Here is a 22,702-nt window from a genome sequence, read left to right on the forward strand (position 1 = left end):
TTGGCAGTTTCTCAGAGATGGAGCCACACTTTCCCTGCCTCTGACTGACAAGTCCGGTCTGCCTCCAAGGCTGCATACAGCACGATACCCAATGTCATGGATCTGTGGACCTCATTACAAATAAGAAACATAAGCTGATAACACTATAGCAAAAGTATTGAACACAGAACACTTCCCACAACTAAACAAAGTTATTGATTCACATTTGAAATATGTCCAACATAACACACTTAATGAAGAGGTTACCGAAAGGTGAATTGATGGTAACCCACAGTATGCTTAACACGGGTGTCTGCACTTCCAAGATATGGCTCTGAGAATCAGAAGATTGCACTGAAGTCTCTGGTTTGAATTTTGAGAGGTTTGTAAATATTTGGAATTATGCACGCAGACTGCAATGTGAGACAAAGGCACAACTATTTCATTGACGTGAATGATGTAAAAAGGAATTTGGGTGTATACAATACAGTGAAAGATTACTGGAAAGGAAATGAAGTTTCAGTATTATATGGATTATAAGAAATATCTGAAGATTGCACTATTACACAGAAGCAAACTGTACCCATGAACTGCAGTAGAAAGTTAGTCCAGGACCCCCTTGAAAATACTGAAGGAATAAGCTGAGTATAGTTGTTGTACTATGACATTTTACTTAATTTAAGTACAGCAAATTTCACCCGTCCTATGATTTATACAGTACACAAAATATGTACATAAAAAGAAAACCAAACCCATCAAAAGGTGACCGTATAATATATCTATGAAATGTGCAAATTTCTTTTTTAATGCAAGTTAGTTTAAACAAAGCATATGCAGGGATAGAATTTTACAGGTAATAATGGAATGTACTGTATTCTAAATACCTCAATGATCTTTCATATCTACAGTGCAAACTTACAAGGCACAAACTCAATGCTGACAGTATAGTGTTGTAAGTTACATTTAGGCACATCTTAGAATCCTTTAGAAAAAAATCACAGGAAGTAACGATACTACTATTGTATTTTGTTTAGAGAGGTATTTTCAAAATCTTTAAGCATTAAATTGATACATGCTATGCACTGTACTAAAGGAGGTACTTAGGACAATTTAGCCGATCATCTCAAAGTTGTAGCCTTTTACTACTTCTTCCCTAAATTTCCCAGGTTCTGAAAATAAGATCACAAGTTAGTTCCAGAAACATCTCACTTACAATATTCAAAGACTGGTTATACCTTGCAGGCCTTCAGTTACGTAATCTTATGCAAGTACTCTAAAACATTCTATACGTTTGGTCAAAACTCCTACTGAAAGTAAATCTGGATTTAAAGAAAAAAAAAAATCAGTGAAGAACTTTCTTCCAAGATTCTTAAATTTAGTAAGTCTTTGCTAGATTGCACAGTGACAGACGTCTATCAGCTAGTGGAATTAAAAAACAAAAGTTTGCTGTTTTTTAAGGCAATAATTAAACACAGCATACCAGAAAAAGAGCCAAGTACCAGTTCAATATCTGTATTTATCATAAGTACTGGCCATTACATAAGTTCAAAATATTAGCCCCCATCACAGTGTTCTTTGCTTACCTATTTTACAGGACATGTACATCTGCAATATCTGATTTATTAGCAAATTTTTATGTATTTATCTAACTGAAAAGAAAGCAATTAATGTGCAGGCTAATTGACTTTCAGAACACTTGGCCTTTTTGGGGGTGGGAGAGGACGTGTGTAACTGTCATTTATCGTTGGGCCCAACGGGACTTCATAAATAATTTATAGTCAGGCCTACCAGATATAGCCTAAAATTTAACATTTAGTAAAACTTAACTAATCTTTTAAGAGATTTCTAATATTTAAATACAATTTACCACATCACTTTTGCTTTGCCATATGATCCTAAAATTATACTCTTAGTATTACCTCTCAGTAGAAGACATTTAATAGACATTTGAGGAAAACAATACAATACAAAAGCTCAAAGGGTCTTTGCAAAGATATCTTCTATTCCATGTGCAAAGTAAGAAGGAAGTGATTTTTTTCATTGGCAATTATTTGAAATGCCATCAATAAGGAGGCAAAATTACCTATAAAAGAGAAAACATAAGCTCGAGTCTTCCATGACTGTCTTTGGTTTAGCCTTCCTGACCAAAGTCTTTTGTAAACTGTGTTAATTTTTCCAGATCCTGTTCATTTACTGTTGGTTTTGTGCTAGCCAGTGACCGTAGCATATCAGCCTGTCCGAGAAAGAAAACAGTACAGATGAATATTAACAGAAGAATTTTCATAAACACAACATTAGCAACAATATCACATCCAATAATCTTGCTGCTAATATGCACACTGGAAAAAAATCATCAACTGGGACAGCCATGGAACATGGAAGTAACAAGTTACACAAAAGTATAAATGACCAAAACATTTACGTGCGTACTTTCCATAATATAAAATATGTGGTCAATGAATAAGGAGAAATGTCACTGATATACTTCTAACAGTGAAACCTTGGCCAGTAAAATTTTTAGGTTTAACCTGCTCCGGTAACCAGCACACAATTTGGATCATCATTGCTTAGTGGAAGTGAAGAAAAACTTAATATGATAGGTCTGTCCATTGTTGCTCACTATCATAAGTGTAACTTCAATAATTTAATATTTGGGGGAGAGAAATCAGGAGTTCGAGTTGGTATATAACGCAAATATTTTATAACTGATATCTAGCAAAAAGTTTAGCTATTCATGACTGACAGGCAAACCATCTCAAAAGGCTAACATTGGTGTCATTTCAATTCAGTCAATCACCACTATGACACACTAAATTTTCCTAAACTTTTGCCCCTGTTTTTAGCAGCCTATATCTATGAAGCCAGAGCCCTAGAGATAAAAAGTACTTACTAATATATTCAGGACAAAAAATTGTAGTTTCAATCATACGTAGTACTGATTGACTGGAGTAGGTACATTACAAACCATACTATTAAAAAAAACCCTGCCAAACACATGAAACATTAACAGGGCTATTTTTTAGACAATGATCACCAATGAACTGACAACAGATATTACTCTTTAAAAGGAATCAACGTCTGATCTGATTAAGAACAAGAGCTGATTTCTAACACTGAAAGAAAAACACTGGATTTCTGCCAGTGAAGAACTTGGGTTCCTTAAATATGTCCAGCAAAACCAGCTGTAACAATCTGGGTCCAGACACCCCAAGGGGAGAAGAGGTTACTCACCTGTGCAGCAACTGACGTTTGAGATGAGTGTCCCTGTGAGTGCTCCACTCCAGGTGTTGGTGAGACCCTGCGCCTTCACTCTTGAGATTTTTACAGCAGTACTTGTACCCGTCGTGCAAGCGCATAGCCTGCCCCCCAGCTCTGAGTGTACCTTAACAGTACATGTGTGTGACCAGTCTCCTCAGTTCCTTATGGAGGCTACCCCAACTCCAAAGCAGAGAGAGGAGGGTGGGTAGCGGTGCACCCACAGGGACACTCATCTCAAAGAATGTCAGTTACTGCACAAAGTGAGTAACTTCCTCTTCGAGGGATGTTCCTGTGGGTGCTCCACTCCAGGTGACTTAAAAGCAGTGCATCTCAAGGAGATAGGGACCGGACCATGTGACTGTCTGGGCCATGATGGGGCAATGAGAATTACCATGGCACGATCTGTCTACCTACCTTTGTCAGAACTCTGTGGAGAACTGGTATTGGGGGGAAAGCATACATTAAGTGTTAAGCCCATGAGATCAGGAATGCATCTCTTGGGAAATGGTTGCCCAATCCCACTCTGGAGCAAAATCTGGGACACTTCTTGTTCTTTGCAGTCATGAAGAGGCTCAGGGTTGGATAGCCCCAAACATGGAATATATTGTGTATGATCGTGTAATTTATCTCCCATTTGCGATCTCAGGGAAAATGTCTGCTTAGTTTGTCCGCAATGGTATTCAGGGCCCCTGGGAAGATATGTGGCCGATATCCATACGTTGCTCACGTGGCACCGATTCCAGAGCTTCGTGGCTTCTGTGCAAAGCGACTGAGATCAAGCCCCCGCTCCCTGCCTGTTGACATGCATGCAATGTTGTCTGTCATTATCTGAACATGTTGGTTCTGAATGAATGGGAGGAAGTGACGGCAGGCATTGCGTATGGCTCGCAGTTCTAGGAGGTTTGTGTGTAGGGAGGCTTCGGTGGAAGACCATCACCCCTGGGCTATATGGTGGGACATGTGTGCTCACCATCCGGTGAGGGATGCATCAGTAGTCATTATGAGTGATAGGGAGTCCTGGAGAAAAGGGACTCCTGAGCAGAGGTTGGAGGGAACTGTCCACCATCAGAGGGAGTCTTTGACTCTGAAGGGTATCGACAGAGGCTTGTTTAGAGTGTGTACGTTCAGTCTGTAAACTGTGGCCAACCAAGCTTGGAAAGCACTTCATGTATAGGCATGCATTTTTTACCATGAAAGCACACAAGGTATGCCTAATAGTGTGGCCTAATAGTTGCAGGCAGTGTCGTGCAGTGACCTAGGGACTGTTGCAAAGTTTTGTAACTAGGAGTTTTATGGTGTTGACACAATTGAGCAGGAGACACTATTCTCGTTCTGGAATCGAGGTGCGCTCCTATGAACGTCTGTCGTTGGGTAAGAGATAAGGTGGATTTGTTTTTATTTGTAGGCCAAGGGAAAGGGAGCAAGCGACAGTAAGCTGCGTGGATCGAAGTGTTGAGGCTTTGAGGAGACAATTGTTGATGTAAGGAAATATTATAACCCCGTTTCCTGAGGTGGGCAGTAATCACGGCTAGCAGTTAGAAGAAAACTCTGGGGCAGTAGATGGGCCAAAGGGCAACACTCTGTATTGAAAATGTGTCGAACCGAGAGTAAAATGAAGAAAACATCTGTGGGAATAATCACATGACAACAGGTGGCCTGTAGGTCAAGGGCTGAAAATCAATCACCTTGCTCCAGTGCTGGGATTATAGTGGCGAGGGTAACCATTTTGAACTTTTGCTTTTGATAAATATGTTTGGCCACCTGAGGCCATCCCCCGTTTTTTTCTTTTCTGTTAAGAAGTAATGGAAATAGAAACCTTTTCCTCTGTGTTGTTCGGGCACGGTTTCCACTGCCCCCAGCTGAAGGAGATGTTGCTTGTGAGAGGAGTCCCTGAAGAGTGACAGGGAGGGTGGGAGGGAGGCAGGGAGAGGAAATGGATGGAATATCCAACTGTGATGACCTCTGAAGCCCACTTGGTGGTGGTAATATTTCACCATTGATAGAATGGGCATAGGCAGTGACCCAAAATAGGGGCAGGCGGTGTAGGTGCTGAAGTGGAAATATTGTTTTCTATACCCTTAACCAAGGCTTCAAATTTGCTTATTAGTTGAAGGGGGTTGAGACGCTGCCGAGGAGTTGGGACAGCGGAATTGGTATCTGGATCTCTGGCGTTGCTGTTGCTCGTGAGATCTATGGAATTGCTGAGTGTATGTGGGGTAGCGTGGTCGCTGGTAAGACTGACATCTATATTGTCGCCTTCTGGTCATAGGGGTTTAAATTCCTAGAGACCAGACAGTTGCCTGGCGTCCTTCATGGAGTGCAGTACGTCATTTGTGGTGCAGGCGACAGTGGTTACCATCGAAGTGGAGATCCTCAATGGTACTCTGGACCTCCCGGGGAAAGGAAGAGGACAAGAGCCATGACCCTTGGTGCATCATGACTGCTGTGGCAGTGGACTGTGTCACAGTATTGGCCACAGCAAGGGCAGCTTGAAGAGCAGTGTGGGAGAAGATTTGTCCCTTGGAAACTATGGCTATAAATTGTTGTTTCTTTTCTTCTGGAATGTGATCAATGAGGTCCATGAATTTATTGTAATTTTTGTGGTCGTATTTTGCTAGAACAGCTGTATAAGTAGCAATGCGACATTGCAATGTGGAAGAAACGGATACCTTACATCCAAGCAGATCTAACTGCATACTGTCCTTGTTGGAAGGGGTGGAGCGGGGAATCTGGTGTTTGTTCTTTTGATTAACTGTGTCTGCTACCAGTGAGTTTGGCGCTGGGTGAACAAACAGGAATTCCAAGCCCTTGGAAGGAGTAAAGTACTTTCAGTCTGCTCTCTTACAGGTAGGCAGGCTTGCAGCCAGCGTTTGCCAAATGGCACTGGCAGGTTCTAAAAAGGGCTGCATTGATATACAATCCAATTCTAGAAGAAGAGGGCTGCAGGATGTCAGTTAGCTCATGCTGCTGTTCAGAGACTTCCTCCAGGTTAATTCGTAACTCATTGGCAACTCTTTTAAACAGGTCTTGAAATTTTGAGAAGTCGTCCGAAGACATCGGGGAGGAGAAAGCAATGCTTCATCAGGCAGAACAACTAGTTCTACAGGGTTAGAGGCAGGCCATCCTTGCTCTTGCAGTTGTGACAGGGCTCCTGATGTCTGGAGTCAGTGGCAGGGTTGTCAGCTGGTGGTACCGAGCCGGTCTCATGTCTATAGCTGCAGTGGTATAATACTTGGGACCACACTCATAAGGAGCTCATGGAGCCCAATATTGCTACTGTGGTGGGAAGAGCATGGATAGTGCCATCCAGGGGCTCACACAGCATGGGGCAGGACCTCGGAGTAGGACAAGACTGCTTTTCTATGACCTCTCTTGATTGGGGTCTGTGAACGAGAGATCTGATAAGGTGAACATTCTCCATGCAGCCCAGATTCCTCATCACTGGAGAACAGCTGTGCAGACTTTGCCTGAGTGTCCAGAGAGAAGTCGGTGTTAAGCAGGGGTGACTGCAGGATAGGTGACACCAGCAGGTTCCTTGAGTGTGTGAATTGTAGTGCCGCAGCACCTCTGTGAGGGGAGAGCTGCGTGAGAGGAATTTGTTGTGAGGAGGGGTTCCTCTGCACCGGTGTCCTGAGCGTTCTGTCACTGCCGTCTAGTGAGAGGCAGGCAACTGAAAGCCTGAAGCCTTGGCACTGGAGATTAGCGTGACCATGACCGCTGCAGCCAGAGGAGCCCAGCGCATCATAGGTAGTCAGCTAGGGGAGCGTGGGGAAGGAAGCAGTACCTGGAGAAGGCTTATCCCTGTGAATACCCTTTGCTGGTGAGAGACACTGATGTTTTTTGGAAGTTTTCTTTTATCTCTTTGAAGTGGGGGCGGAGGGGGGCGGATGCGGTGTACAGCAGAGTCAGAGCCCGGGTCTGAGGCTGGTCCAAGGGATTTTTGCAGAAGGAGTAGTTTTAACTGCAGTTCCGTGTCTTTGTGTGCCCTGCTTTTCAACTTGCTGCAGTGGGCACATTTTGGGGGGGGGATGTGGAACTCCCCCAAACATTTAATACACTTAGAGTGACAATCTGAAAAAGAGGTGGCACCATTACAGTTAGAGCAGCGCTTAAAACCTGGAGAGCCAGGCATGTTGGAAGCGGCTGGTGACAGGAACAAAACGTTTTTTTGTTTTAATTAAAAAAGAGAAGACCTAACTAATACTGGTAAGCTAAACTAAGAGGGAAAAAAGTTGAACAAGGGAGAGAAGAAATTCTCTAATGAGTCTGCTGAGCTCCATCTCAGGCCGGGGACGGTAGAGAATGAACTGAGATCAGTCACACACACACGTACTATTTAGGTACACTTGGGGGGGGGTGGGGGGTGAGGGGGAGCAGAAGAGAGAGAGAGGCTCTGCACGGGCGTGACCCGTGCAAGTACTGCTGTAAAAATCTCCGAGCAAAGGCGCAGGGTCTCACCAACACCTGGAGTGGAGCACCCACAGGGACATCTCTTAAAGAAGAACAAAAGGTTTGAACTCTCAAAATAAGTAGTTAAATCAACTGATTGCATACAAATGTTACAGTACTATAAAAATATATTGAGTAAGGTCTTTTATGAAATCTTGTAATGTTCTAAACTCAACCATTATGAGATACATACACATATTTATGTATTTGTATATATAGAACACTGTCCAGCAACTGCAGCCACATTTTACAGCAGGATGGTGAGCACTCAGGCATGGAGGGGCACCTCCCAAAACAGTTGTTTACACCAGTGGTTCTCAAAGCTAGTCCACTGCTTGTTCAGGGAAAGCCCCGGTGGGCCAGGCTGGTTTGTTTACCTGCCACGTCCGCAGGTTCGGCCGATCACAGCTCCCACTGGCCGCGGTTTGCCACTCCAGGCCAATGGGGGCTGCGGGAAGCAGCGCAGGCTGAGGGCTGTGCTAGTCGCCCTTCCCGCAGCCCTCGTTAGCCTGGAGTGGCGAACCGCGGCCAGCTGGAGCTGCGACCAGCTGACGCGGCTGGTAAACAAACCAGCCTGGCCCACTGGGGCTTTCCCTGAACAAGCAGTGGACTGGCTTTGAGAACCACTGGTTTACACGAACCCGGCTTCAGGCTTCAAGTAACTATCTGCAGTCCATCCCAGGAAAGGACAACGGTGAACCATTAGTTAATGGAAAGTTTCTGAAATAACTCGAAGCTGAAAAGAACACAGTGGCTCCCCAACAGCAAATCAGGAGGAAACTTCACAACTGTGATTAACCATGAATCATCATGGACTGAGAGAGAAAGGAAAAAAACAAAAAACAAAAGGAGAACCCTTTTTAAAGCAGGCTTGGAACTGAGCTGAATCCAGAAGTTGGGGGACAGTCTCACAGCAGGAGGCTGTCTGTGAATGCTGGATCCCTCCTATAGCTAAGGGGTATGCTGGAAAACTGTATTAAGGCAATAAGTAACATATTAAAAAAGGGAATTTATCTGATATAGAAGAGTAAAGGCTGAGGTTATGTCTTCATGTTTATTTTCTGTGAGAGTCAGATGTTTGCTTTCCCTTACTATTTTATCTTTGATCTGCGGATTTTCTATTAAAAACAGTTTTGTTCATTTTTGTCCCAAACAGGTCTCTGTTGGGCAAACCGTGTGGCATATGCGCACCATGGTGAACTGAGAGCAGGGGGGCTGGTTTCACACCTTTGGGGGCAAGGAACCAGAAGGGAAAAGTTTAAGTGCCTGAGAGGACATAGTTGGGGAGACACAGGACTAGAAAGGTTGTTGGTGTCACCGTGCAAAAGAGTAAGTAGGTTAGTGAGCCAGGGTGACACCATATGCTTGTGGACTGGCTACTGGTATCAGGGATCTGAACCATAGCTGCACAGTACAGAGGCCCCCCAAGTACCAGGGCTGGGGTGACAGGTTTGGGTAGTCTCCAAAGTGTAACAAAAAATCTACACAGTACCCAAAAGGTAGACAAAAATCCTGTTATACCATCAGATAGAGATGCAGAGCTAGACTTGCAAAATTGGGTGTGCACACACATCTGTGTATGACTAACTTATGCAAATACCCTGAAAGTGCACAGATACAATATGGCTAGTGTTATTTTTTAGTTTTTGTTTGTTTGTTTTTGGGAAAGGAGATGAAGAAGCATTGAAACCTAAGTAAAGAGCTAGTTTCTAAAAAAAAGTTAATTCCAACTATAGAGGCTTTCAACATTAAAGAATTTTATCAGAATGGAGGGCAAAATTAGACTGGTCAGTTTCACACACAAGTTCTGATAAAGACAGTAAAATGCAAGTAGTCAGAGATCCATGGTGAAAAATAGTATAGAACATTTAAAAACAAACTAAGAGAACAGGGTCAAACACACACCCAGAGCCATATAAAGTTCTCTGAAAGTGCAGCAAATAGACTCCTGCTATAACTGGCTACGGTTTTCAGGTATCAGACGGGTAGCCATGTTAGTCTGGATCTGTAAAAGTAGTAAAGAGAGTCCTGTGGCACCTTATAGACTAACAGACGTATTGGAGCATGAGCTTTCGTGGGCGAATACCCACTTCGTCGGATATTGCTTTCAGAACTCCTTAGTCATGCCAGAAATGCCATTTCAAAGGTGTCTGTCATTCCACTGACAACTTATAAATGCGTGATTGTCTTAAAAATAGAAAAAACAAAAAAACAAATGAGTAATCATAAGAACCTGAGGTGGTGTCGTGCCCAGTAGGCAACAAGTGCCTTGGGGCTAAATCCTATTTAGTCTGAGATAAACCAACTACAAATTAAGAGTCCCCCAATGCAGATTACTTGTACTCCGAGTAAAACTTGTAGCTAAAATACCCCAGCTAGTGCTTTTAAATTTCATGAAAGAAAGATTTTATCAGATCATCAGCGCTCACTACTTGAACAGGTATAACGTGGACAGTGGCAGCTCAAATCTCTCCCCAATTCTCCCTCCAGCCAAATATCCACTATTTTGTATAGATCTGGTCTTGCAATTCTTGGAAAAATATGGCAGCAAGTGTCATAACACAGATTTCACTATATTGACTGAATTGAAATTGAGTGATTCAAAGACTATGATCTGTTTTATAAACAGGATAGAATTGTTGTTTCTCTACACACAATAAATGTATTCTATGTTCCAGGGTAAAAATTAATTATTTTTAAGAGACGAGTATAGGAAGGGAGGGGGACAGGAGAGGGAACCCTCATACACCTTTATGGAAAATCCACTGAAACTACCATTATACACATATATAATCACTTGTCACAAAATTGTATTTGATAATAGGAGTTTTCAGCAATATTTTAATCTGTAAACACCAGCCTGCAGTATAACAATTGACTATATTCTCTCAATATAGCAATACAATCCTGAGATTCAGGGATGACAGTGACGGAAAAGGCTACCACACAATTAACAGCCGATAAGAGAAAGGTGCTAGCTGCATGTCAGCTGATGGGCAGGATGAATACAGGCAAGCTGTAAATAAGGGTGGGGAGAGTTGGCTCTGCATAACAACAAGGCTTAAAATTGTTGAACAAACTGTACCAGACTCATTACTAAAATGGCATGCTAGGATTAACTGAGTGCTCATGGGTGTACTCAGCCCTTCTGAAACCAGGCCACTAATTTAGGTGCCTAACTCAAGCACCCACGTTGGAAAACTTTGCTTTAAGATTTCATAAAGTTCTATGAAGTATGAAGAAATGCATTTCGTAATGAAAACAAAATTCTGACCATGGAAACAACAGGCTCCAACAGCTTATCCCCTGGGACATCCATCCAGGTCATTTCAATGGCATTAGGATCACCTGGGGAGCATGGAGTAAGCATGTCTTCTACCAAAGTATTTGGGTCAGCCAGTGATGGTGCTCTTACCTGGAAATAAAAAAAATAAAAAAATCATACAAATGAAGCATTATAGAAAAAAAATGTACAGACACTGACAGAAGATAAAAAACCCAGATGCCAGTCAATACATTACTTGCTGCAGAAAGTAATTAATGTTGAGAGAACTTCTCACTATTTTCTATGCAAGGAGTGGGAGAGAGGAAAGTTATTTTATTCTCACCTTCCAAAAGGTCCTCTATTGGTAAACCACCGGTTAGGTCTTATGTTCTCAAAAAATGTTAATATTTACTAACTACAGTTGCAGCATATGAGATTGACAACTGAAATAAATTTTGGCCTTATTTGAAAAGAGTGCCCTCTTTTTAGTCTGACTTCCCTCCCACTAGTAGGCTCCACTTTTTGCTGAAGTCCTGTGAAACAGAAGCCAGATCTTTTTTGACCACGAGCGCAATGGCAGCAACAGCTGAACATAAAGATCACTTCACGGAAATCTGTTGCTTCTTTGGGGATTGGGTAAGGTCTAAGTTCTTGTAGATGACTATCAGTGCCAAAGAAGTTGCTTGAAGTGCTTCTGAGAAGCAACTATACGAATCTATGAACTGGATTAGGGAAATGCTAAGAGTGCCATGGGTTACAGTGGACACTTTCTGGTAATAGTGCTCGGTGATCTGCCCCTACTATCAGCCTGCCCGTAACATCTGGATAGTCATCCTAGAATGCATAGCAGATAAGAAATCCCCAGAGGTCCCTTGTAAACATTCAGCTACTGCTCCACAGTCTCTTCGGAGCTGCTTTCCAGCTCCTGCATTACAGAACTTGAGATGGAAAGTGGGGCCATCTAGTGGAAGGAAAAAAGTAATCTTTAGAGGGAACACTGATAGACAGCACTAGTATAATTTTTCCACCCATATGCGGAATCAATTTTGTTATGTACACTAACGTAGAGGTGGTGTCTGACACATGACCTCCATACTGGTGCACATAACAAAATTCATGTGGCGGGGTGGGGCCAAGAAGTCTGAGTGTGTGAGGGAGCTCGGGGCTGGGGAAGAAGGCTGGTGTGCAAGGGAGAGGGGTGTGAGGGCCCTGGCTGGGGGAGTGGGCTCTAGGGTGGGGCTGGGGATGAGGGGCTCAGGGCTGGGGTACAGGTGGGTGAGGGCTCTGGGGTGGGGCTGGGAATGAGGGGCTCAGGGCTGGAGCAGAGGGTTGAGATGCGAGGGGATTAGGTGCTGGGTGGGGGTGCAGGCGGTCCTGCCCTGGGGCTACAGCAGACAGACAGAAAGAGAGAGGATTCCCCCCCCAGCAGCACTTCAGCTGGTGAGAGGTGTGCCTCTTCCCACTGCAGCTGCTCCAGCGGGGCTGGGCCGGGCAAAGGGCTCCTCTCCCTGGCCATGGCAGCATCAGCAGGCCTGGGCTGGGGTGCCTCTACCCAACTGCGGCAGTTCCGGTGGGCCTGGGGAGGGGCTCCTCTCCCGGGGCCGGGGGACCTGCATGGTCCTAAATAGCCTGCTGAGTGGCCATGCAGCTTACAGGGAACCCAGCTGTTGATTACTCACACTTAACTCATGATTAACTCCAATTAATGGCAATCAATCACAATTTTAATTGCATTATTAAATAGAATACCAATTGACATTTATTAACTACTTTGGATGTTTTTCTACATTTTCAAATATATTGATTTCAATTACAACACAGAATACAAAGTATGCTCTGCCTGCTTTATATTATTTTTCATTACAAATATGTGCACTGTAAAAATGATAAACAGAACACAGTATTTTTCAATTTACTACATACAAGTATTATAGCGCAATCTCTTTATCGTGAAAGTGCAACTTACAAATGTAGATTTTTTGTTATTCCATAACTGCACTCAAAAACAAATGTAAACCTTTAGAGCCTACAAGTCCACTCAGTCCTATTTCTCGTTCAGCCAATCGCTCAGACAAACAAGTTCTGTTTACATTTTGGGAGATAATGCTGCCCACTTTCTATTTCGAATGTCACCGAAAGTGAGAACATGCATTCGTATGGCACTTTTGTGCTGCATTTGCAATGGTATTACAATGCCAGATAGCTAAACATTTGTATGCTCTCATGGTTTGGCCACATCCAGTAGGACATCACTGCCATGCTTGTGACGGCTCATTTAAAAAAAAAAGAAGTGTTAATTAATTTGCACTACGCTTGGGGAGAATTGTATGTCTTCCGGCTCTTTTTACCTGTATTTGCCATGTATTTCATGTTATTAGGTAGTCTGGATGATGACTCAGACATTTCATTTCAACAACGCTTTTGCTTCAGATTTTGACAAAATGCAGAAACGTATAATGTGAGATTGCGAAAGAAGCTACAGCCACTTGACCCAAGTTTCAGGGGAATCTGAAGTGTCTTCCAAAATCTGAGAGGGACAGTCTGTTGGAGTACCTTTCATGAAATCTTAAAACATAACACTCTGCTGCGCGGAAACTACCTGAACCTGAACCACCAAAAAAAGAAAAATTGACTTTGCTGCTGGATCTGACTCAGAATAATAAACGAAATGAAATTTGTTTCTGTCTGAACCTGTCATTCAGCATAGGAACAGTCCTCTGATGTGGTCTTGAAGATGAAGGGAACATATGAGATTCTTAGTGCATCTGCATGTAAATATTTTGCAATGCCAGTTACACGTGCCGTGAGACCAGCTCGGTCTCACTTTCAGTGACATTGTGAACAAGAAGCGGGCAGCACAACTCCTGCAAATGTAAACACAACTTGTTTGTCTGAGCGATTGGCTGAACAGAAATAGCGACTGAGTGGACTTGTAGCTATAAAGTTTTTACACTGTTCTATTTTTTAAGTTGCAGTTTTTTTGGTACTTATTCACATTTATTAAGTGCAACTTCACGATAAAGAGATTGCATACAGTACTTGTATTAGTAGTGAATGGTGAAAACATACTATTCTTTTGTTTTACACGTGCAAATATTTGTAATAAAAATAAAAGTAAGCACTGTACACTTTGGATATTGTTATAATTGAAAACCAATATGTGTGAAAATGTAGAAAACATACAAAATAATTTTAAATAAGTGCCATTCTATTATGTTTAACAGTGCGATTAATCACGATTAACATTTTAAATTGCTTACAGCCTAGTTATACATTATTTCCACCAGTCATATACACATATTGTACTGTCATAAAAAAATCCCCTCTCACCCCTTATGGGTGGTATGTGTCCTTTTCCTCATCTTGAGTCCTCTACCGAGGCCTGGGAGTTTGAGGGTTCTGCACAGTATCTTAGCTGTCTCCTTAGCACTGCACTCTTCTCGGACAGAGAGCCTCTGAGTTGTTCCTGGATCTGTTTGGAGCCATCACCAGCTTAGTGGTCACGAGCCCGAGTGCTCCTACCACCCACTGGCACTTTGGCCTTCAGTCCAATCTCGTTCGAGTTCCTCTTAGGCCCGTACTCTCCAGGTTTTCATATTCTTCTTCCTGATTGTTGCTGTCACTTGGCACTGCTATATCTTCACCCTACCGCTGTCTTCTGGTCTTTGTCTTTGACCACGATGTCTGTGATTGCCAGTATCTCGCTGTCCGTCTGGATCTGGAACGTCCACAGAATCTTAGCCCTGCTATTCTCCACAACCTTCTGTGCATCTCCCACTCTGCTCTGGGAGGGTTGCCGATACGCTGTGCAAGATGTTCCTGTACACATGCCAGCCACTTGTGTCGTATCACTGTATGCTGTTCCTGCCTGCATCTACATCCTGCCACTAGTGTTGGACTGTCTTTGAGGCCTCTTAATCTGCACCTTTAGTTCCTCTTTAGTGTGGCAGACCCCTGCTTCAATGGATCTGGTGCACAGTCGCCTGTTGTCCTGGTGCTGCTATGATAACAGTGAGCTCATGCTGATCTTGAGTCCAGCCCTTTCCCAGCCACTGGATAGGATTGTCCAATGTCAGCCACCTCAGCTATCTGTCGTGTACATCCATCAGGGATCTTGTCTTGCCTGGCACTCTGTCTGCTTGGTCTCCTTCCCATTCTGCTGCTGCCTCAGCTTTCTCAGCAACTCCTCTTTGGGGGCCATCTTATGATGTACTCTCGATGTTCCAGTTTCGTCCAGACAGTGGCCTGACGCTCACCAAGCCCCCCCCGCTTTCCGGCTGGATACAGTCTCTGGGTGTTGGCCTGGGTGGAAAACCTCCGTTGCATTGTGAGGAGCTTCGCGGTCTTCACATTGGCAGCCTCCATGTCCTCCTTGTGGCCAAAAAGCTCACATCCAGCAGGGTATCTATGACCGGCAGGGCGTATCTGTTAGATTGGCTGGATCTTTTCTTCCCACTGAGCTGGCTCGTTCAGGACCTGTTCTTTCCTTGGGTGATCTTGGAGTTGCTGTCTTCCTTGCCTCTCACTGGTTTCCATGTGACTAGTTGACGCCAAGGTGACTTGTAGCTGTCTATTCAAGTCTGCTATGTTCCATCCCCAGTCTCTTGACTTACCTCCCTCTCATTCACTACCTCCGCCCACACTTCTCCAGTCAAGGACATCTCGACTATCCTCACTGTAGATCTGCATCAGGTGATTAGCGAGTCGATGTCTCATTCATTCTTACAATAACGCTTGATGGCATCTGTATAGTGTCTTACGGTAGTCCACTCCTGAACTACCCGATATTCCAGTCTTTGTGATTATCTGGCTGAGGGGTTAAGCCATGCAGAACAGGCAGCGGACAAGCTGCGATCACACTTGGCATAGTGCCCGCACTTGATGGCCACTTGGCAAGCTGCCTTGATTGATTCCAGTGTTGTCTTCCAATAGTCCCATGATTACTTGAGGAAGGTCCTTAGTGTCCTTTTGACTTTGTATAGCGCCAGACATTCACAGATCCACGTGTGCGCATTGATCTAGCTTTCCTGTAGGCAATCCAGCTGTGCTCAGATTGGTCTGTCTAGACCTGAGTCTTGGGCACTGCTCATCATGAGAATACTTGGTGTTTTGAGCCTCTGGTGTGGTCCCAAGCCCTTCTGACTTGCTCATGTACTGGCCCATATGGTCCTGTGCTTGCAGCTACATGCCTGAATAGGACTTTCCTTGTGTGGGAGGCAGTTATTGGCCGTAGTTGACGAGTTCTGTTCCTTGCAGGGATCTTTCATGAATCAGCACTTCCTTCCTTGTGTAGCCCAGTTTGGGTGGGAGCCTGCTGCCTAGCAGCTGCGGTTCATCTTGCTGCTTAGGCGTTTCATGCACTGCTGTTATTTCTTTACCAGTAGTGTGGATCATGTCTGGTCGCAGTTGCTGTCCAGCTCCTTCAGTTCTTGACCGCTTGCGGATTCTTCTACTGTGATGGGGATGGTTTCTTTCTGGGAATTGCTGCTCTGTTCTCAGGTCCTGCAGCCACTTTGCACTGGTGTTTAGAGTCTTCTCTTTCTCCCATATTGTTCTCCAGTACTGTCTCAGTTTCCGCTGCTGGTGGCTCTGCTGTTATTGTGTTGTTGCCCTGCATTGGGAGTACACCTGGATGGTCTTTGGAGAACAGGGCATTACGTTTTTGGCCTCTGCTTCTCTAGTGGTATCTCCTTAGCCTGGTATCCAGGTGCTGTGGCTTTGTTAGCCAGATCTCTAGGCTTCATATGCAGTCAGGCCCTTGTAGTTTTTTAGTAGCCGAGTCTATCCTTAATCTCTACACCCTTCTGTAGTTCCACCAGCTGACACTTCTCTCGAGTCGCCTTGATCTATCTCCAACCTCATTTTCCAGGTGGATACACTACTGTTGTTCTTCTTGACTCAATGATACCAAGCATCTTCCAGGATACAGAGGTGTAGCGGTAGTACCAGTTCATTGTTTCTTTGGTGGGTGTAGATTGTCAGTTGAGAAGCTCTAGTTGCTCTAACGATACTATCTGATGATACTTCTCACTGAAGCCTTGGTATCATCTCGGATTGCGCACTGTAGCTAGTTTCTCCATATCTTATGCCTCATATCAGCTGCTGTGCTCTGCATGGAGCGGGGTGGCCAGTAAGTTTCAGCTTCAGCTTGTGAGTTGGTCTACGCAAGCTGTGTTGAAGACATGCAGTTAAACCTAGCTGATTTCTCAGTAAGTGTGAGGTAAGGCTTTTGTCCGTCCATGGCCCTCATATGTTTGGCATGATATCCCCTCATCAGTTAGGGTCTATTGTTGGTGAGTAGCATTCCATCAATTCCAGGTTTTCTTGTCTCATCCATGAATGGTTTGTTCCAGTAGCCCACTTATCGTCAGATTGTCCTGGTTCCTCAACATCTGGCGTGAACCTTGTTAATCTGGGCGATGTCCGAGCCGGCATGACTCTCCTAATTCGTGTCACTCTCATATTTTGAAGTAGGCAGGTGAAGCGTTAGGGGGTCTTTTGCCCAAGGACCCCTACTGGAAAGTTGGGTACCAACCGGGATTTGAACCCCGGTCTCTTGTATCAAAGGGCGGCGCTCTTAACCACTATGCTATCCAGTCGCGCATATATATATGTTAACTTACTAGGTTTTTAAGCAGCATAACTAGTCTTGACAATGCTATTTTACATTGTCATTTGTTATATTATACATCCTCAGTAATTCAGAATACATGCAAACTGCTTTTAAAGTACAGGGATTTTGGGGGGAACGTAACTAATGAGTCTTATACTTTTGACATACTGAATATTTTGTTTGGTAGTCTGCCTATATGTCTAAATAGACTGTACAATTTTCAGAGCAAGGAATGGTTTACTCTGCATGGTACTCTGTAATGGTACAGCACTTAGAACCTATAAGCTTTGATCTCAGAATCAGGGACACACAGAGCTAATATAATATGAATAATTAATAAGGGTAAGCTTTTGACACCCATGATTAAGGTAACTGTATCTCAGAAGGCACAACAGAGCAGATTGGCTAAGCTTTTCCTGAAGCAGCACTCCAGAACACTGGTAAAACATTTGGATAGAAACAAGACTACAGGTCCTGACCATCTGCCCTTTTGCTGCTCTATAAACTGCAACAGCACTGTATTATTAGATGGCTCTCTGGTACCCAAATTAGAACAAAGTTGTAGATCTCTGTGACCACCTCAAGAAATCTTATTCTTTGTAGCTTGATGTGAACAAGATCAAAAATGCTAGAGAGGGTCAAGTTTTAGTGCCTTTTGCAATGATATGATTGGATTGGAAGTTTATCCAAGATGTCATTTAAACACAAGTTAAGGTATGTTTAAAGTGTTCAGCAGATAATTTCAGACATCCCCACCAGACAAAGAAACCACTTGGGAGATTACATAAAGTCACATTCCATCTGAGAAAGTATAATACAGGGATTTTATGCTGAACCAGAAAAAATACTTGTTTTCTAAGAAACAGAACTGTGGGATTGCTTTTATTGCTGCTTGACATCAAATTTCTAAATCTAGGGATTTAAGCTGAAACTACCAAGCCTCCTTTACCAGTATAAGAACTGTGAATAGTAAATAGTATACTCCGGACAGTTATTACCCAATTCCCTTCCAGGCTGTAGAATTTTTTTAAAAAAAATCTCATACTGACTCAACCTGTTCAAGATTTGGAATAAATTATCCTTAGTCTTCCCCCGTGCAGCTTCCTCAAGATGCCAGTGTAACTGATAGTTGGTCTACTGGATTTCTCTCTAGATCAAAGCATTTTGTGAATTAGGATCCCATAGGTTTTTTTTTTTTTTTAAACCAGAGGTTACAATCAAACAAGGAGCAGTAGTAAAAATCCAGCAGAAGGACAGTAAGCTTGCTGACAGATCATTAATATTTCCCTTCAGGAAGGCAAGATACCAGTCAGTCTTAAAATAGATGGTGGATAAGTCCCTGCTTAAGAAACCTTTCCTGACGATGACATTACTACTAGTTATTCCCTCATTCCTACTCTTTTTAGGGAAGGCTATGGAGAACACTGGGATAAAGCAGAGTAGATTGGTAATTTAAATCACTGATTTAAATCAATTTTATTTATGATTTAAACCTGCAAGCAGGAAATCTTGATTTAAATAATCAATGTTAGAAGTCTTGTTTTGGATTTTCACTTTTTATTTTCCTAAGGAGTTGATTCTCATTGGCTAGTGACTATTAAAACAAGTTCATTTACAATTAAATAGAGTATTTACACAACATTTTCTTTTTTTTTGCTAACCATGATATACTATGCATGGTTACTGAAAGAATTATATAGCTTTACTTACATTTATTCAGATTCTTAATTTTGTACCTCTATTATGTTAGAAAATGGTGACATGCATTTCTCATTTATTAGATTAATTTTTATTTTGTGTAAAGCTATATTTAGGAGGAATTTTTAATTGAAATCCAACTTAACTCCATATTCAATTTTTTTACTAATTAAATAAAACTACCTCAAATGTGCTCAATACATGAGAAAAAACAATTAAAACTTGTTTTGCATTTGAAACAAACATTTTGATTCCAGGTGCTTAATGAGTAACTTTCACTGGTTTTACTTTAAGATTTCAGCTGGTACCGCTTAATTAAAAAAAAATTAAATAGATTAGAATGAAAGTTTAGTCCTTAACATAGGTCATCATAATTTCATATTTAAAATAGTTTTACTTTAAAAAGGTAAATGTACTTATGCTATTTATTTTAAAAACATCAGTGTTTATCCACCATCGGGATAAGGAACTTCCAGTTAAATCTGGAGTACAGCAGTCAGGCTGTATCATATGAAAAAAAGCTGTTGATCCCTTAGGTTAGCAGTCTATTCATGGTGATGGAATCTAAATAGGTTCGTCTGCTCATTATCAGATCTGTTAGCAGCCTTTGGTACTACTGACCATTAGCTGCTACCATTTGTGAAAGAACTAAATTTGGTTCTATTCAGGGTTTAAGGCTACTATGGTCCCTGTTAGGCTTGAACAATAAGAAGTCAGGGATGAAGTGTGGTCTTTATTAGAGCAGAAATGGGAGCAGAGGACAGGGTTCTATTCCCATCTCTACCTTACACTTCCTTTGTGACCTTGAGAAAATAATTTTGGGTCTGTTTACAATCCACAATCCACTATGTTACCTAGTTACAGCACAATTAAAATGTTTAGTGTGGCTGGACCTAATATGTTGCAATAGGTCACATAAACCAGTCTAAAATCATATCTGAGGGCAGTGCATCTTACAAATTTTAACTGTGTTCTAATTAGGTAAGGCACAACTGTCTTCAATACAATTTTTGTAATGTATATAGAGCCTTAATAGCAGTGCTTCAGTTTCTTCATCTGTAAAAACAAGAATCTCTCTCTCCTTGCCATAGGTTTGTGAGGCTGAATGTGTTATTTTGAAGGTGATACAGGATGAGAACCTTAACTTCAACCAAAAATAATTGTAGTTCAGTTTAATTTAGGGTTTAATTTAGGCTCTAAGAAAAATCATGTGTGAATTAATTTCCATCTAATAAAAGTTCTTCTAGTTTGAACAAAAGACAGACACTACCCTTTAGGGTGACTATATTTCCTATGCTGAATATGGGACATCTGGTAAAATTTCTCATATTCAAGCGAGTTCAACATCAATCAGAACTATGAAGTACAAACATTCAAATTAACATCAAGTTAACAGAGCCCCTCTTAAAAAGTAATACTGTGTACTTGGATTCTTTTTATTTAGCTTCTTATCTTTAAGACTTTAGGGTTCACATGGGGAGAGGTGACAAACACACCCCTCCACCTCTCTCACGGGGGTGGGGAGGTGGGTTTGGGTTTGGGTGTGGGTGAGAGAGAGAGAGAGAGAGAGAGGGCGTGCGCGCTGACCCTCCCTGCCCAGCGCTCTCCACCCTCTATGCCTAGCTGACCCCCCAAGGACAGACCTATCTCACCCAGTACCTGGTGCTGTGTCTTCGAGGCAACATGTGGAGGGGACACGCAGGACATGCCCCCTTCAGCAGATTTCTGCCAGGATTCACCCCAAAATGTGGCCAGCAGCAGCCTTTTTGCACTGCATAGGAAGGAAGGGAGAGGAGCTGCTTCCAGCTGCAGGGGAGGAGGGGGGAAAGGGATGATCTGGCCCGAATCCTTGCAGAGCTCATCTCTTCTATCTCCCTCCCCTGTGGCTGGAAGCAGCTTGTCCCCTCCTGCCCAGTGTCGAAAGGCAGCAAACACTTCCAGGCTGCTGTGGGCCACCAACATAACCCAACTACCTCCTGTCCACCAGTTACAGTGCGGGCAGCAAGGAGTTAAGCCCTAAGGATGCATTGTGCAGCAGGGCCCAGGGAACCTGATTGCAAGCGCTTTAGTGAACCCAGTCAGAGTGGTGGCTCAGCAGAGGAGGGTGCCTACGGGACGGAGCAGCCCCACGCTCCCTGGGGGCAGGACCCAGGGCAGGTGAAGAAGGTGCTAAGGATGCTGTACAGCCTACAGGATCAGGGCACAAACAGGCTGGAAATCACTTCCCACCACCATTCCAGAAGTAGTTGAGGAGCTGAGAGGCTTCCCTGTGCCAGCGCTGTGCGAGGCTTTGCACATGCAGGGCTCGGCTCCTCCTGGCCAGCGCCCCGGGCTGGAGGGTCTTGGGCTTTCCCGGGGTGCCAGCCCAGCCAGAGGCGGTGGGGGAAGGAAGGAGCCTGCCGGCCAGGCTCTCAGTGAGCTGAGCACTCTGACCAGGTGGTTTCTGCACAGCGCTGGGAGGACATGCCCCACTGGGGGTGGATATGGAGGAGCAACAGGGTTGGGGGTGAAGGGGCAAAGCAGGGAGAGGACGGCGAGAGGGGGAGCATGTAAAGGGCCAATGGGTGGTCAGCAGAGGCGACACAACTGGCCATAGCCTGCCTGCACTCACCAGCCACTGGAGCGCACAGCCAGTGCCTGACAGAAACAGGATGGGGGGCGGGACCATGTTGGCAAAGAGCTGGCATGCAGCGGGGGCTGCACTGACAGACCAGCAGGGGGAGCATCCAGCCTTGCACACTGCAGCTTTGTCCCACCACCAACCTTGCATCACACCCACCCCCCCATTATCGGACACTGGATCCTCCCACTCACCTCTGGTGGGCAGGTGGCTGGTCAGCAGCAGGACCCACCAGTATTGATTCAGGGGAGGGGGTTGGGGGGGGAACACCACCACAAAATATGGAATAATTGGCCTGTTTTTAAGAAAAAGTTGGAACACCTGCTGGAGGGCTTAAATACAGGACTCTTTAAAAAGGGATATCTGCTCACCCTATAACCCTCTAAAGAGTGGCAGAACTGCTATCAAATATAAGTTAAATGAAACCCCATTCCTTCATCATCTTGAGAACAGGTTTAGTTTTCCTGCTTCTCCCAGAAAACATTGTTTTCAAAAGCAAACAGATGTTAAATGAGATTTTACTTTTGCTAAAGGAAGTGAACGTGTGCACCTGTGCAGAGAAGCTTCTATAAGTTTCTGGTAAATGTAATTTAACAGCTACAAAACAAAAAAAACTTATAGCAGAAATATAAATAATAATTTAAGTATGGTTCTACCCTGAAAAGGGATTTTATAGAAAGAACAGCATTAGCTTACTCAATATATCTCTTTCTAGTGTATATGCAGAAGTATAGTTCTGAGTACACTGACAAAAAAGATTTTTTTAAGGCTTTTTAATTCCTTTTAGCACTGCACAACCAAGCTAGGCAGGCAAGCTGAA

The 22,702-nt window shown here is 43.4% G+C and overlaps 1 protein-coding gene across 2 annotated transcripts in view; it reads right to left on the minus strand.

The window, feature by feature from the left end:
* Positions 1-763: 763 nt before the first annotated feature.
* The window catches only part of VPS4B (vacuolar protein sorting 4 homolog B), a 50,414-nt gene continuing 28,475 nt past the window's right edge, over positions 764-22,702 (minus strand). For both annotated transcript variants that reach the window (XM_032792413.2, XM_032792414.2), the window contains 2 exons: positions 10,961-11,101; positions 764-2,212 (listed from right to left, as the gene is read on the minus strand). In XM_032792413.2, coding sequence (XP_032648304.1) covers positions 2,111-2,212; positions 10,961-11,101 — 243 coding nt within the window. In that variant the 3' untranslated portion in view covers positions 764-2,110. The remainder of the gene's footprint in view (positions 2,213-10,960; positions 11,102-22,702) is intronic.

This window comes from Chelonoidis abingdonii, chromosome 2, assembly GCF_003597395.2.
Source record: "Chelonoidis abingdonii isolate Lonesome George chromosome 2, CheloAbing_2.0, whole genome shotgun sequence".
Classification (NCBI taxonomy): Eukaryota; Metazoa; Chordata; order Testudines; family Testudinidae; genus Chelonoidis; species Chelonoidis abingdonii.